This window comes from Hypanus sabinus, chromosome 3, assembly GCF_030144855.1.
Source record: "Hypanus sabinus isolate sHypSab1 chromosome 3, sHypSab1.hap1, whole genome shotgun sequence".
NCBI classification, from domain to species: Eukaryota; Metazoa; Chordata; class Chondrichthyes; order Myliobatiformes; family Dasyatidae; genus Hypanus; species Hypanus sabinus.
In genome coordinates, this window is record NC_082708.1 from 189,206,634 (window position 1) to 189,222,627 (window position 15,994).

The 15,994-nt window shown below is 45.4% G+C and overlaps 1 protein-coding gene across 1 annotated transcript in view; it reads right to left on the minus strand.

Annotated features, from left to right (window-relative positions):
* Window positions 1–407: 407 nt before the first annotated feature.
* The window catches only part of LOC132391979 (homeobox protein EMX1-like), a 40,236-nt gene continuing 24,649 nt past the window's right edge, over window positions 408–15,994 (minus strand). The window contains exon 3 of the mRNA XM_059965843.1: window positions 408–2,314. Within this exon, the coding sequence (XP_059821826.1) occupies window positions 2,147–2,314 (168 nt within the window). The 3' untranslated portion in view covers window positions 408–2,146. The remainder of the gene's footprint in view (window positions 2,315–15,994) is intronic.

The following is a 15,994-nucleotide window of genomic DNA, read 5'->3' on the forward strand; positions in this document are numbered from 1 at the left end:
TAGTGATCTATGTTCAATGTTCTATATCCTATGTTTTACCAGCACTCCTAGCAGTGCGCTCCACACACCCACCGTGTAAAAAAAGCCTGTCTCTGACATCCCTCCAATCACATTAAAATCACGCTGTCTTGTGCTGCCATTTCTGCCCCGGGAAAAGGGAACTCTTAGATAGACACAGAAATTACAGAGAAATGGAGGGTAATGTGGAAGGGTTAGATTGATCTTTGAATTGGTTCAAAGTGCACCATTGTTGGCCGAAGGGCCCGTACTGTGCTAGAGTGTCCTATGTTCTAATAATAATAGTAATTTTCTATATGAGTAGTTGTTCTACAGAAGGAAAAGGCCTTGCACAGAGGCGAGGGGACTGGGGAAGCCCAACATCAACAACAAATCACTCAACAGCAGTATAGGAAATATTACAATCCTTTATTCGTGTACTGAGGTTCCAGAGAACGCAGGGGGAAGCAAAATAATAATTGTTAACTTTCTGACGTACACATCATTTCTCCATCATGAACTACATCACAGCTATTTACAGTTGGCTTTCGGGGAAGGGGGAACGAGCCTGGGATCACAGTGAGGAGCCCACGTTAGTCCAGCTCAGTGGGAGTGTGTTCAACCAAAGCCTTGTCATAGAGAATTAACCCGCAACACCAGATTCTCCACAGGAGCTGTCTCAATAGGTATCCCCGTTAATGGGTGGGTGTGTGTGTGTGTGTGAGAGAGTGTGTGTGAGTGTGTGCACGCGTGTGTGTATGCGTGTGTGAGTGTGTGTGTGTGTGTGAGAGAGTGTGTGTTGTGTGTGTGTGTGTGTGTGTGTGTGTGTGTGTGTGTGTGTGTGTATGTGTGCACGCATGTGTGTGTGTGTGTGAATGTATGTGTGTGTGAGTGTGTGTGTGTGAGAGAGTATGAGTTTGTGTATGTGTGTGAGAGTGTGAGTCTGTGTGTGTGTGCGCATAAAGTCACATGTGTCTGTGCACAGGTCTGTGTGTGTCTAAGTGTGGATGTGTGTTGTGTCTTTTGAGTGTGTGAAATTTGTGTGGTTGACTGTATTTTGTGTGTGGGTTTGACTATGTCTGTGTATATGTTCTGTATGTGTTTCATGTCTGTTTATCTCTGTATCTGTCTATGTCTGTACCTGCGTCTATTTCTGTAAGCATCTATCTGATTCTGCGTGTATGTGTGAGTGTGTGTGTGTATCTGAGTGTGTGTGATTGTGTGTGTGTGTGTCTGAGTTTGTGTGTGTGCGTGTGAGTGTGTGTGTGTGAGTGTGTGTGTGTGAGTGTGTGTGTATGTGCGTGTGTGAGTGTGAGTGTGTGTGTGTGAGTGTGAGTGTGTGTGTGTGTGTGTGTGTGTGTGTGTGTGTGTGTGTGTGTGTGTGTGTGTGTGTGTGAGTGTGTGTGTGTGTCGGAGTTGAGGATCGATTAGACTGCACCTCCAACAGGTCGAACGTTTTGTGAATAAGGTCCTGAATTTAAGGGATGGCGGGAGCAGTGACCCTGTCCCAGTGACAGTCGGTGATTCACAAGAGCAGGGGTGAAGACGCAGAAATGTCACGGGTAAACCACTAACCACATCTACCTTGCAATGACACGTGTGACACCCTCATAATTGCACGTACATCGGGGCTTCTGCAAACATTTCCTGCACGGGAAGTCCCTGTTAGTGGGCAGTGGGACACAGCAAGCTTGCAACCTGAATACAGCAACAACTTCCGTCTGTAAACCCAGAACTCTTCTCCTTCGTTACCGCCACCCACCGCCCCCACCCCCAACACCATGACAGCTGAGTGGACCAAGGTCTCAAATCTCGTAGCCCTCTTTTCTGCTTACAAGAGCCACTTCTCAAAGAGGAACATCAAATAAATTAAAAAAGTTTATTGTTTTCAGATAACTTTTAATATAATATATATTTATATATGTATATACAGCGGATGGTTAAACGTCACTGGCAAAGATCCTCACACTTCCATCCACGACACGAAGTGCATTTTCAGATCTGGCCTCCACAACATTTTTTTTTGCTCAGGGCACCCAAATGATCGTCAACGCGTTGGTCTGCAAAATTCTTCTCTGTTCTCCTTAAACTGTTGGAAATGTCCATATGCTATTTGTGTAAATCTCCTCCGTACTCGCTCCTCTCCTGCCTAGTCCTCTGAGGTGACGTCTATGTCCTCAGGGCTGGACTGTTTGGTGGCCAGCCTCCAGCGGCTGACGTGGTGGGAGCCTTTCTTCTTCTGCTGAGAGTCGGGACCCTCCTCCTCCAACTTCTGCCGTTTGTATTTTGTCCTCCGGTTTTGAAACCACACCTTCACCTGCGAAGAGGAACAAGCCAGGTTCAGAGCTGAGTAATCGTGTTTAACTGTAGAAGGGCAAACCTCCAAAGTGGTTCGTAATGGCAGGAGTTTTAACCGCGTTAAAAGGATCTTGTCCACTTTCATAGATCCCTCAAAGTTGCCTCTCACGTTGATAGGGTGCTTAAGAAGGTGCATGGTGTATTGGCTTTCATTAGTCACGAGATTGAGTTCGAGAGCCACCAAGTAGTATTGCAGCTGTATAAAACCCTGGTCACACCACACTTGGAGTATTGTGTCACCTCGTTATAGGAAGGATGTGGAAGCTTTAGAGAGAGTGCAGAGGAGATTTGCCAGGATGTTGCCTGGACTAGCGAGCACGTCTTATGAGGAAAGATTGGGCAAGCTGGGGCTTTTTTCTTTGGAGCAAAGGAGATTGATAGGTGACTTGACAGAGGATGATAGTAGGCATTGATCACGTGGACAACCAGAGACTGAGTGTACCAGGGGTAGATTTTTTACACAGAAAGTGGAGCATGGCTGGAAAGCGCTGCCAGGAGTCGTGGAGGGGCAGAAACACTAGGGACATTTAAGAGACTCTGAGACAGGCACATGGATGTGGGATGGAAGGGTTAGGTTGATCTTATAGTGGGTTAAAAAGTCAGGACAACATCATACCATGCTGTAATGCTCCATGTTCTTTGATTGTTGATATGGGCTGTTAGTTGATTAGGAAGGGCAGGATATCCACATTCCCAGAAATTGGCTTTTGTGTAAAGGAAATGCCGGACATTTTGCATGGAGCTACTGATGCTTAATCACAAAACGGGAGCTGATACTTATTTCTTATTGTGAGGGAGGTCCATTAAGCAGTGCAATGGGACTGTAGTCCCCTGTGGATCAGGATCTGGTGAGCAGGCACCACTAGGGGGAGCTGTCTTGCCACCCCTGTGATGCAGGTTCAGTCCGGACCTCTGCCACCGTCTGTGTGGAGTTTGCACAGTCTCCACCCCCCACCCCACACCCCCTGACCGCGTGTGTGTTTCCCAGGGTGTTCCAATTTTCTCCCATGTGCTAAAGATGTGTGGGGCTGGTGGGGGAATTGTCCCCCATGTGTAGAATCTGGGGAGAGTTCATGGGAATATTGAGAGAATAAAGTGTGATTAGTGTGGGTTTAATGTAATAAGTGTGGGGAAACTGTCTCAAACCTGATGGCATGAACATCAATTATCCAACTTCCAATAATCACTCCTCGCTGTTTCTCACACCCTGCCCTCTCAGTTTCCATTCCCCAGTCTGGTGGCCTCCTCACCCTTCTCTTCCCCACCCCCACCCTCATGACCTGCCTACCTCCTTCCCCTGGCATTCCTCCTCCTTCCCTTTCTCCCATGATCCACTCTCGTCTCCTATCATATTTCTTTATCTTCATCCCTTACCTCTTCCACTGATCACCTCCCAGCTTCTAACGTCATCCCCCTTCCCTACTCACCCACCTTCCCCCTCACCTGGTCTCACGCACTACCTGCCAGCTTGTAGTCTTTCTCTTCCCCCACCTCCTTATTCAGGTTTCTGCCCCCTTCCCTTCCAGTCAGGTCCTCCTTCCTCTGTGGCATGGAACACACTTTATTCACAGCTGACATCTTTCAAAGACGCCGGACACCACAACATCTCCTCTCTCATGGGTGATTGTGAGATTGTCAAATGTCTTCTAGAAGTTCAATAAATTCCCACCATTTCACTAGCCAAGAGGCTTCTTATTTTCTGTTTTCTCTGTCTACACAGATTAGCAGACCTCCTTCGGCCTCTTGCAGTTGACACCTCTTGATGTCGTCCATTTTTTCTTGATCTGCACCCTATTCTCCCTGCCCTCCCCTCGACTTTTCTGCAACATAACTCATGCCTACTTTCTAACAAAAGATTTTTTGTACATTGGCCTTCATAAATCAATGCATTGAGTATAGGAGTTGTTGTGTTGAAGTTGTATAAGATGTTGGTGAGGCCTAATTTGGAGTATTGTGTGCAGTTGTGGTCACCTACCTACAGGAAAGATGCAAATAAGGTTGAAAGAGTACAGAGAAAATTTACGAGGATGTTGCCGGGTCTGGAGGACCTGAGTTATAAGAAAAGATTGAATAGGTTAGAAATTTAATCCTTGGAACGTAGAAGATTGAGAGGAGATTTGATAGAGGTATACAAAATTATGAGGGGTATACATGAGGTTAATACAAGCAGGCTTTTTCCGTGAGCTTTGGTGGGACAACAACTAGAGGTCATGGGTTACAAGGAAAAGGTGAAAAGTTCAAGGGAACATGAACAGAAACTTTTCACTGAGAGGGTGGTGCGAGTGTGGAAAAAGCTGACAGCACAAGTGGTGCATGCAAGCTCAATTTCAATGGTTAAGAGAAGTTTGGAAAGGTACATGGATGGTAGGGTATGGAGGGCTGTGGTCCCAGTGCAGGTTGATGGAAGTAGGCAGCTAAAATGTTTCGGCATGGACTAGATGGGCCAAAAGGCCTGTTTCTGTGCTGTACTTTTCTATGACTATGACTCAGGATTTCCAGCATCTGCAGAATTTCTAATGTTACTGAAACTTAATTCTGTTTCTCTCTCCACAACGCTGCCTGTACGGCTGAGTTACGTAGAACAGGAACAGGAACAGGCCATTCGGCCCTCAATGCTGTGCCAAACTAAATAAACTAGCAGCTAAGATCCTACACTAATCCTTTCTGCCTATACCATGTCCATACCCCTCCATTCTCTGCACATGCATATGCTTGTCTGAGAACCTCTTATGTGGGGGGGGGGCTTTGGGGTTCTAACATTTAACTGTCATTCATTCTCTGGGGCACTCCTCTGTTTTTGTGGCTGTTTGCGAAGAAAAAGAATTTCAGGATGTATATTGTATACATTTCTCTGACATTAAATGTACCTTTGAAACAATAAATATCGAGAACACTAGTTGTGGAGTCATTAAAAGCGAGTCCATAGGTTGTGGAATCAGTTCAGTGTAATTATCTCCTCTGGTTCAAGAGCCTGATGCTTGAGGGGTAATGACTGTTTCTAAACCTGGCCGTGTGGGTCTTGACTCAACATTGAGGGCTGAGTGGTCTGTACTGTGCTGTTATGTTCTATGTTTCTACATTTTTGTTTACACTTTTGCACATCTTCCCATGGAGTTCAACTGGATCAGTCGGGCATGGCCTACTTTTTTGACAAGAACATGCTGACTCGTGCTCATTCATACTCTCCCAGGTGCTGAGTCACTGTGCCCCTGGTTCTAGACTCCAGCAGCTTCACCATTAATGGCTGAAGATCTGGATTCTGCTTTCACCTCCTTTAATTGTCCCCCTCCAGCTTCCCTTCAAGTTCAATTCTATAGCCACACCCAGATTAATCTTCTGTCCATTCTAACCTTATTTTTCAAACCTTTCTTTTCAGCTCCGAGACATGACAGCTTCCGATCAAAGTCAGAAACAGTGGAAGAATAGCTTGGAATGATATTTGGATTAATGTTTAATATTTAACAAAGAACTTTAAGGCTCTGAAAGAAACAACAGATCACACAACTACCTGGGAAAGTTTTCATAACAGGGGCATAATTATGAGACAAGAAAATCTGCAGATGCTGTAAATCCAAGCAACCTGAGGAAGGGTCTCGGCCCAAAACGTCGACTGCTTACTCTTTTCCATAGATGCTGCCTGGCCTGCTGAGCTCCCCTAAGGGCACACTTGCCTTGAGCCGCCTCTCCTCAACACCCACAATCCCATTCAGGGATGCAAATAGTAGGCACCCCTATGGGCTGCTGCTCCACACCCTCCTCTTCCTTGTCCACCGTCCCGACACGCCATGGCGCTCAGTCTTTCCACCTGGACGTGGGGGGGGGTGCCCCAATGGAAGTCTTCCCATGCACCTTGGGGACCTCGGCTGGAGAGTGCTGCATAGAGCGGTGCCTTGTAATAAATTCTTTAGTTTGTACACAGATCTCCCAGCCGCCATGTCACTTCTGCGGGCTGGAAGAGACTATGTACCACATGTACATTGATTGTGTGAAGCTGCAGCCCCTTTTTGCATATTTACATGGGCTGCTTCTCGCCTTCTGGTTGCATTTTAGCCCCACCCTATTTATATATGGTCATCCAGTAAGGAGGGGTGCATGGAGGGATGAGGATGTCCTTGTTAAATTGCTCCAGGGGCTGGCAAAAACAGCTATCTGTGGGTCTTGGAAATGGGTGGCGGGAGGATCTCCCCAGGCAGACTGCCTGGCAATGTTTAGTGGGGATGTTCATGCCCGGGTAAATATTGAAAAGGAACATGCACAGTCCACAGTGACCTTATAGGCGACTCGGGGCCGTTGGACTGCACGGAGTGTAAATGCCATCATTGATAGAGATGGGAACATTTTGGTTTAATGTCTGTTGTCTATTTGTACTGAAGTAATTGTGTTAGTCACTGTTTTGTATATATTGTATAGCACTGGTATTAGTAATAAAGGAAATTTTGGGAAAAAAGGGGCATAATTATTGTGATCCAACTCATCCAGCTCTTGTATCTTCAAGTTTGGCTTGAGAAGGAGAGGTAAATATAACCTTGATAACATGAAAATAACCGTCCGAATTGCCTCCGACTTGATGGCATGAACATTGAGTTCTGATAATTTTCCTCTTTCCCCTTCCCTCTTCCATTCTCCACTCTGGCCTCTTATCTCTTCTCACCTATCGCTGCCCCTTGTTCCCTTCCTCCTTCCCTTTCTCCCATGGTCCACTCTCCTCTCCTATCAGATTCCTTCCACTCCAGCCCTTTACCTTTCCCACCTATCACTTCACCTTTCCCTCACTTAACCTTCTTATTCTGCATTCCTCCCCTTTCCTTTCCAGTCCTGATGAAGGGTCTCGGCTCAAAACATCAACTATTGCTTTCCATAGATGCGTCCTAACCTCCTGAGTTTCACCAGCATTTTGTGTGTGTGTGTGTGTGTGTGTGTGTGTTGCTCTGGATTTCCAGCATCTGCAGAATCTCTTGTGTTTAGTAAGTATAAAATTGGGATATTATCGCAGCATTGTAGAATGGCACAGCATGGATGGAGGCCATTCGACCCAAGTCATCCATGGTGACAATTGCCCAGCGATCGGTCCATAGACTTTTGTGCCGAAGCAATTTGAGTGTTCATCTAGGTACCTCTTAAGTATTGTCAGAAACACTGCTTCCAGCACCCAACACAGTAGAGTAGTGGTTTGCATATTGCCTTACAATGCCAGCAACCTGGGTTCAATTCCTGCTGTTGTCTGTAAGGAGCTTCCACAGTCTCTCATTTCCTTCCACATTACAAAGACGTATGGGTTAGAGTCAGTGAATTGTGAGTGCTGGAAGCATGGCCACCCTTGGACTGTGTTAGTCATTGATGCAAACTACACATTTCACCATATGTTTTGATATTACAATCTATATGTAACAAATAAAGCCAATCTTTATAGAATATAAAACATTTCTGCACAGTACAGGCCCTTTGGATGTTGTGTCAGCTTTTAAATATCCCTAATATATCTGCCTCTACCACCACCCCAGGAGGGTGTAAAAAATTACCTCTGCCATCCTCCCTATACTTTCTTCTAATCACCTTAAAAGTATGCCCCCTCATATCAGCCAGCAGTGACAACATACAGATCAGCAGTGATAATAAACCTGATCCTGATTCTGTCTTGGAAAAATGTCTCCAGCTGCCTACTCCATCTATGCCTCTCATCATCTTGTACGTCTCTATCAAGTCACCTCTCATCCTCCTTCACTCAAAGAGTCAAACTCTCCTCATTATCTTTCAGTCTTTTCTCTCCAGCAGTGTGTTTCAGGCACTGACCACTCTCTGGGTGAAGAAGGTCCCGCAACAATCCTCTCCAAATTGTTTCTCCCTTACCCTAAATCTAGTTCTTCTAGCTTTATGTATCCTTGCAATCAACCTGATCCATTCCCCTCAGAAACACCTCATTTACGTCCCCCTTTAACCTCCTCCAGTCCAGGAAGAACCAGCAACATCCAGGTGACTCTCCACCATAACCTCTCCAGGGCCATCATATCCTTCCTGGTGCTTGGTCACCAGAACTGCACGCAGTCCTGCTGCTGAGGGTTAGATAGCTCTTAGATAGCTCTATGCATGCTAGAAAAATGGAGGCCTATGTAGGACAGAAGGTTAAGAGATTGACACAACATCGTGGGCTGAGGGGCCTGTAGTGTTCTTTGTTCTGTATTTGTGGAGGCACAAGAGATTGCAGACGTGGGAAACAGGAGAACCATCTGCTGGAGGAACTGGAACCAGCTGCTGGACAAAAGGATTTGCTGACATTTCAAACAAAACCCTGAATCATTCCTTCTGTACACGGTGTCCAGACTACTGAAGACTAGTAACGTATACTGTCCACCTTCCTAAGTCTGCTGCCACCTGTATTGCCATCTTCAAACATCTCTGTACATACTGTACACCTCTCTTCATCAAAATCCCACCCTTCTGTGGCTTCCTTGGGTTCAAATACACCACAGCTTGGTACGGCAACTGCTTGGCAAGAAACTGCAGAGAGCTCCTTCACATCACGGAAACCAGCCTCCCCTCCATGGACTCCATCTGCACTTCTCACTGCCTCGGTAAAACAGCCAGTATCATTAAAGGCCTCACATTGCCTGGACATGCTGTCTCTCCACTCTCCTATTGGGCAGAAGATACAAAAGCCTGAAAGCAGATACCACCAGACCTGAGGACAGCTTCTGTGCCCCAGTTATAAGACAACTGAACAGAGCCCTGAATGAATGAGCCCTCTTCTCATTACTGTCATCTGAGAGAAAATTCAGGAACCGGATTCAGAAGCAGCTTCTTCCTCTCCAACATCGGATTTCCAAACCCAAGAACACTTCCTCGTTATTCCAAAACACAAAATACTCTGCCGATGCTGGGGTCAAAGCAACACGCACAGCACGCTGGAGTTCAGCAGGTCGGGCAGCATCCGTGGAAACGAGCAGTCACGGACAGTGTTTGTTTCCACGGATGCTGCCCAACTTGCTGAGTGCCTCCAGTGTGCTGTGCGTGTTTCTCGTTATTGCATTCTTGCACTATTTACTTACTTCTGTCACTTATGATAACTTTATATCATTGTACTGTACTGCTGCTATCTGGCTGGTATCTAATGAAGGCTCAGCATTATCTCCTTGCTTTTATATTCCATTTACCTTGAAATGAATACCAACATTACAGTTACATTCTTTACCCCAGACTCAACCTGTAAATTAATCTTCTGGGAGTCTTGTACGAGGACTCCTAAGTCCCTCTGCACCTCTGATGTTGAACCTTCTCCCCATTTAGATAATAGTCCGGACTATTGTTGCTTTTACCAAAATACATCATCATACATTTCCCAACACTGTATTCCATCTGCCACTTTTTTGCCCATTTTTCCAATTTGTCTAAGTCCTTCTGCAATCGCATTGCTTTCTTAGCACTACCTAAGCCTCCTCCAATCTTCGTATCATCCACAAACTTTGCCACAAAATCATCAATTCCATTTTCTAAATCACTGACAAAGAATGTGAAAAGTAGCGGTGCCAATACTGACCCCTGAGGAACATCACTAGTCTCTAGCAGTCAACCAGAAAAGGCCCCCTTTATTTCCACTCACTGCCTCCTATTTGTCAGCCATTCCTCTATCCATGCCAGTATCTTTCCTGTAACATCACAGGATTTTATCTTGTTAAGCAGCCTCATGTGTGGCACCTAATCAAATGCCTTCTGAAAATCCAGGTAAATGATATCCATTTCGTCCACCCTGCTTGTTACTTCCTTGAAGAACTCTAACAGATTTGTTGAGCAAGAAAGCAAGAAACCTTTACAGAAACCATGCCGACTTTGACTTATTTTATCATTAGTCTCTAAGTACCTTGAAACCTCATCCTTAATAATAAATTCAACACTTTTCCAACCACTTAGGTTAGGCTAACTGACATATAATTTCCTTTCTTTTGCTTTCCTTTCTTCTTAGCACACTGCTAGTGACTTCCACAGTGAAGACAGATGCAAAGTACCCATTAGGTTCATCTGCCATTTCTTTGTCCCCCATTACTACCTCACCAGCATCATTTTCCAGTGGTCCAGTATCAACTCTCACCTCTCTTTTTACATAACTGAAAATACTTTTGGTATTTTATTTTATATTATTGACCTCATTTTTCATCTTTTCCCTTCTTATAGCTTTTTAGTTGCTTTTTGTTGGATTTTAAAAGTTTCCCAGTCTCCCAGCTTTTCACTCACTTTTGCTACCTTACATGCCTTTTCCTTGGCTTTTATGCAGTCCTTAGCTTCCTTTGTCAGCCACGGTTGTTTACCCCTGTCATTTGAGAACTTCTTCCTCTGTGGGATATGTCTATCCTGCGCCTTGTGAACTTTTCCCAGAAACTTCAGCCATCTCCGCTCTGCCGTCATCCCCACCAGTATCCTCCTCCAATCCACCTGGGCAAGCTCCTCTCTCATGCCTCTGTAATTCCCTTTATTCCATTGCGATACTGATACATGTGACTTGTGCTTCTCCCTCTCAAACTGCAGTCTGAATTCAATCATATTATGATCACTACCTTTAGGATTCCTTTACGTTAAGCTCCCAAATAAGATCTGCATTATTACACAACTCGCATTCTAAGATGGCCTTTCCCTGAGTCGGCTCAAGCACAAGCTGCCCTAAAAAGCCGTCTCGTAGATATTCAACAAATTCCATATTTTGTGATCCAACACCAAGCTGGTTTTCCCAACCCCTTACATATTGAAGCCCCCATTACAATTGTGCCATTACATTATCTACAAATCTAATGATAAAAGCTGATGATACTAAGCTGGGTGGCAGTGTGACATGTGATGAGGATGTTAGGAGAATTCAGGGTGACTTGGATAGGCTGGGTGGGTGGGCAGATACTTGGCAGATGATGTTTAATGTGAATAAGTGTGAGGTTATCCACTTTGGGAGTAAGAACAGGAAGGCAGATTATTATCTGAACAGTGTAGAGTTAGGTAAGGGAGAAATACAAAGAGATCTAGGAGTCCTTGTTCATCAGTCACTGAAGGTGAATGAGCAAGTGCAGCAGGCAGTGAAGAAGGCTAATGGAATGTTGGCCTTTATTACAAAGGGGATTGAGTACAAGAGCAAGGAAATCCTCTTGCATTTGTACAGAGCCCTGGTGAGACCACACCTTGAGTATTGTGTACAGCTTTGGTCTCCAGGGTTAAGGAAGGACATCCTGGCTGTAGAGGAAGTGCAGCGTAGATTCACGAGGTTAATTCCTGGGATGTCTGGACTGTCTTACGCAGAGAGGTTAGAGAGACTGGGCTTGTACATGCTGGAATTAAGGAGATTGAGAGGGGATCTGATTGAAACTTGTAAGATTATTAAGGGATTGGACAAGATAGAGGCAGGAAATATGTTCCAGATGCAGGGAGAGTCCAGTACCAGAGGGCATGGTTTGAGAATAAGGGGTAGGTCATTGAGGACAGAGTTAAGGAAAAACTTCTTCTCCCAGAGAGTTGTGGGGGTCTGGAATGCACTGCCTCGGAAGGTAGTGGAGGCCAATTCTCTGGATGCTTTCAAGGAGGAGCTAGATAGGTATCTTATGGATAGGGGAATCAAGGGATATGGGGACAAGGCAGGAACCGGGTATTGTTAGTAGTTGATCAGCCATGATCTCAAAATGGTGGTGCAGGCTCTAAGGGCCGAAAGGTCTACTTCTGCACCTATTGTCTATTGTCTATTGTCAATTATTTATTGATTTAAAGATACAGCACGGATCAGATCCGTCTGGGCCAATGAGCTGCACATCTCAGCAGTTAACCCCAGCCTAATCACAGGACAATCTACAATGACCAATTAACCTACTAACCGGTATGTCTTACATCTGTGGGAAGAAACCCACGTACTCACGGGAAGAACATACAAGCTCCTTATAGTTGAACTCCGAACTCCAGAAAGCCCAGAGTAATAGAGTTGCACTAACTGATATATTTTGCTGACCAGTAGGTCTCATCAAGGGGTCAGCAGTGGAAAGCTTCATGTTCCTTACTGAAGATCTATCCTAGGCCCAACAAATGGATGCAACCACAAAGAAGACATGCCAGCATTGGGAGTTTGAGTAGCTTTTGTACAACACCAAATGATTGTTCCGAAGACTCAAATCCATTATTTGATCCATTATTAGTAATTACCAAACATACAGTCTTGAAGTGATATTAATTGTTATCTTAATGGGAAAATATAAATCCTTCTCAAACCTTTTCCTTTGGTTCAGAGCGCGCTGCGCAGCAATCTGTCTGTCATTGGGCACATAAACTTCCTTCTGGTGTCTACAGACGTATGGGTGAGAGAACCCTGACAGGTCACAGGTGAGCTCAATGCCTTGCATCTTGGCTTTGACAATCAAAATATGGAGGAAACATCACAAACTCCCACTACCCCAATGATCCTATGACTTCAGTCTCTGAGGCTGACGTGAAAGCATCCTTTACGAGGGTGAACCCATGGAAAGCATCCAGGCCAGACAGGGTACTAAATTCTTATGCTGATCAAATGGCTGCAGGGCTCACAGAGATCTTTAACCTGTCACTGCAATAGCCTGATATACCCATCTGCTTCAAGCAGGCATCAATCATACCAGTACTTAAGAAGAACGTGGTAACCCGCCTCAGTGACTATCATCCAGTTGCACCTACATCCACTGCGATGAAGTATTTTGAGAGGTTGTTGATGAAACATATCAACTCCTGCCTGAGAAGTGACTCCAGTTTGCCTACCGGCACAACAGGTCCTCAGCAGATGCCATCTCATTGGCTCCTTACTCAACCCTGTAAGATCTGGACTGCAAAGATGCATATATCAGGATGTTCTTTATTGACTACAGCTCAGTATTCAATACTATCATCCCCTCAGAACTGATCAATAAGTTTCAAGATCTTGGCCTCAGTAACTCCTTGTGCAATTGGTTCCCCAATTTCCTGACTTGTGGATCCCAGTCAGTCAGATTGGCAACAGCATCTCCTCCATCAGCACAGGTGCACCACAAGGCTGTGTGCCTAACCCCCTGCTCTACTCATTTTGCGCTTATGACTGTGGGGCTAAGTATTCAAGTTTGCTGATGACACCACTGACATAGGTCGAATCAAAGATGGCAATGAATCAGCACATAGGAGAGACATTGAAAATCTGGCTGAGGGGTACCGTAAAAAACAAACTCTCACTCAATGTCAGCAAGACGAAGGAGCTGGTTATTGGCTCCAGTAGGAGGAAACCAGAGGTCCATGAGCCAGTCCTCATCGAGGGATCAGTGGTGGAGATCTGCAACTTTAAATTACTCATTGTTATCATTTCAGAGGATCTGTCCCTGGCCCGGCACGTGAGTGCAATTACAAAGAAAGCATGGCAGTGCCTCAGGAGCTTGTAGAGCTTTGACATGACATCTAAAACTTTGACAAACTTCTATAGATGTGTGGTGGAGAGTAAAGTGACTGGTTGCATCACAGTCTGGTATGGAAACACCAATGCCCTTGAACAGAATATCCTACAAAAAGCAATGGATACGGTACAGTCCATCACGGGTAAAGCCTACCATGCCACTGAGAGCATCTACACACAGTGTTGTTGTAGGAAAGCTGCATCCATCATCAGGGACCCTCACCTCACAGGACACGCTCTCTTCTCACCACAGCCACCAGAAGAAGGTACAGGAGCCTCAGTACCCACACCACCAGGTTCAGGAATAGTTATTACCCCTCAACAAAAGGGGATAAGCACTCAACTTCACTTGCCTCATCACTGAAATGTTCCCACAGCCAATACACTCACTTTCAAGGACTCTTTATCTCATGTTCTTGATAATTATTGCTTACTTATTTTTTATTATTATTTCTTTCTTTTTGCATCTGCACAGTTTGTTGTCTTTTGCACACTGGTTGGACGCCTACATTGGTGCCATCTTTCACTGTTACCATTATGGATTTATTATGAGTATGCCAACAAGCAAATGAATCTCGGGGTTGTGTATGGTGACATACGTACAGCATTTGTACTTGGACAATACATCATTCATTGCAAAGTCAATGAGAGAGCTGGTGCTTTTGTACTTGGAGTACTGTGAGCAATTTTTGGCCTTTTATCTACAAAAAGTTATGCTGGTATTGGAGAGGGTCCAGCAGAAGTTCACAAGAATTATCCCGGGAATGAAAGGGTTAACATATGAGGAGCACTTGATGGCTCTGGGCCTGTACTCACTGGAGTTTAGAAGAATGGGTGGTGGTGGTGCTCATTGAAAGGAGATGGAGGTGGAGGTAGAGAGGATGCTTCCTATAGTTGAGGAGTCTAGGATCAGAGGGTACATCCTCAGAATAGATGGACATCCATTTAGAACAGAGATGAGGAGAAATTCCTTTAGCCAGAGGATGGTGAATCTGTAAATTCATTGCCACGGATGGCTGTGGAGTCCAAGTCATTGGGTATATTTAAAGCCGGGGTTGATATGTTTGTGATTACTATGGGCATCAAAGGTTATGGGGAGAACGCAGGAGACTGGGGTTGAAAGGGATAATAAATCAACCGTGATGAAATGGCAGAGAAGACTCGATGGGCCAAATGGCCTCATTCTGTTCCTATATCTTATGGTCTTATGGAGGTGTTAAGGTCTCCACATACAATGAGAATATCACTAGCAAGACCAGCATTTATCGTCCATCTCTCACTGCTGTTGAGAAGTTGGTGTTGAACCACCTTCTTGACCCACTGCAGTTTGTGTGAAGAACACTCTCCGGCACTGTTTTGGTGTTGGTACCCCTGGGGTGTGGCATCAGTTGTGGGAGCCTGCCGTGTCGCGGCAAGGATCAGATGGAGAGCTGCGGGGAGCCTGGACAGGAACACACTGTGCTCTGACAGGCACTGAGTGAGTCTGTGTGACCTCCGCACTCCCCAGGAGGCCCCGTCGCTAATGAGATGCAAGAGAACACAGCGTGCAGAGCGGGGCCAGGCAGGAAAACCAGGCGATTCACACAGAGCCTCCTGCTTAGCCAAGAGACCTTTACAATTTCAGGACAGAGAGAGAGACAGGTCATTACTCACGTTATTCCAACACTACTTGTCTACAAGGGCTCTCCAATTAATTCTCCTCTCATCCCAATCATCCAACACATCAAACTAATGAAGATCAACGTGTCCCCCTTACTGATTCACCACAGAAAGCAGTGTATTTGGGTGCATCATGCCTTGGTATAACAATTGTTCTGCCCATGACTGCAAGCAACTGCGATGAGCTGTACACACAGCTCAGCTCAGCTCCTCATAGAAACCGGTCTCCTCTCGGTGGACTCTGTCTACACTTCTCACTGTCTCAGTAAAGCAGCCAGCATATTCAAAGATCCCAACTACCCCACACATTCTCCCCTCTCCCCCGCCCATCGGGCAGAAGATACAAAAGCCTGAAAGCACACACCACCAGGCTCAAGGACAGCTTCTATCTTACTATTACCAGACTCTTGAACAGACCTCTTGTACAATAAGATGGACCATTGACCTCAAAATTCACCTTGTTATGATCTCCACATCCACTCAATCTAGGCCTTTTAGTATTCAGCAGGTTTCAATGAGATTCTCCCTTATCTGTCTGAACTCCACCGAGATCAGTAGAGGACCAGAGACGTGAAACAC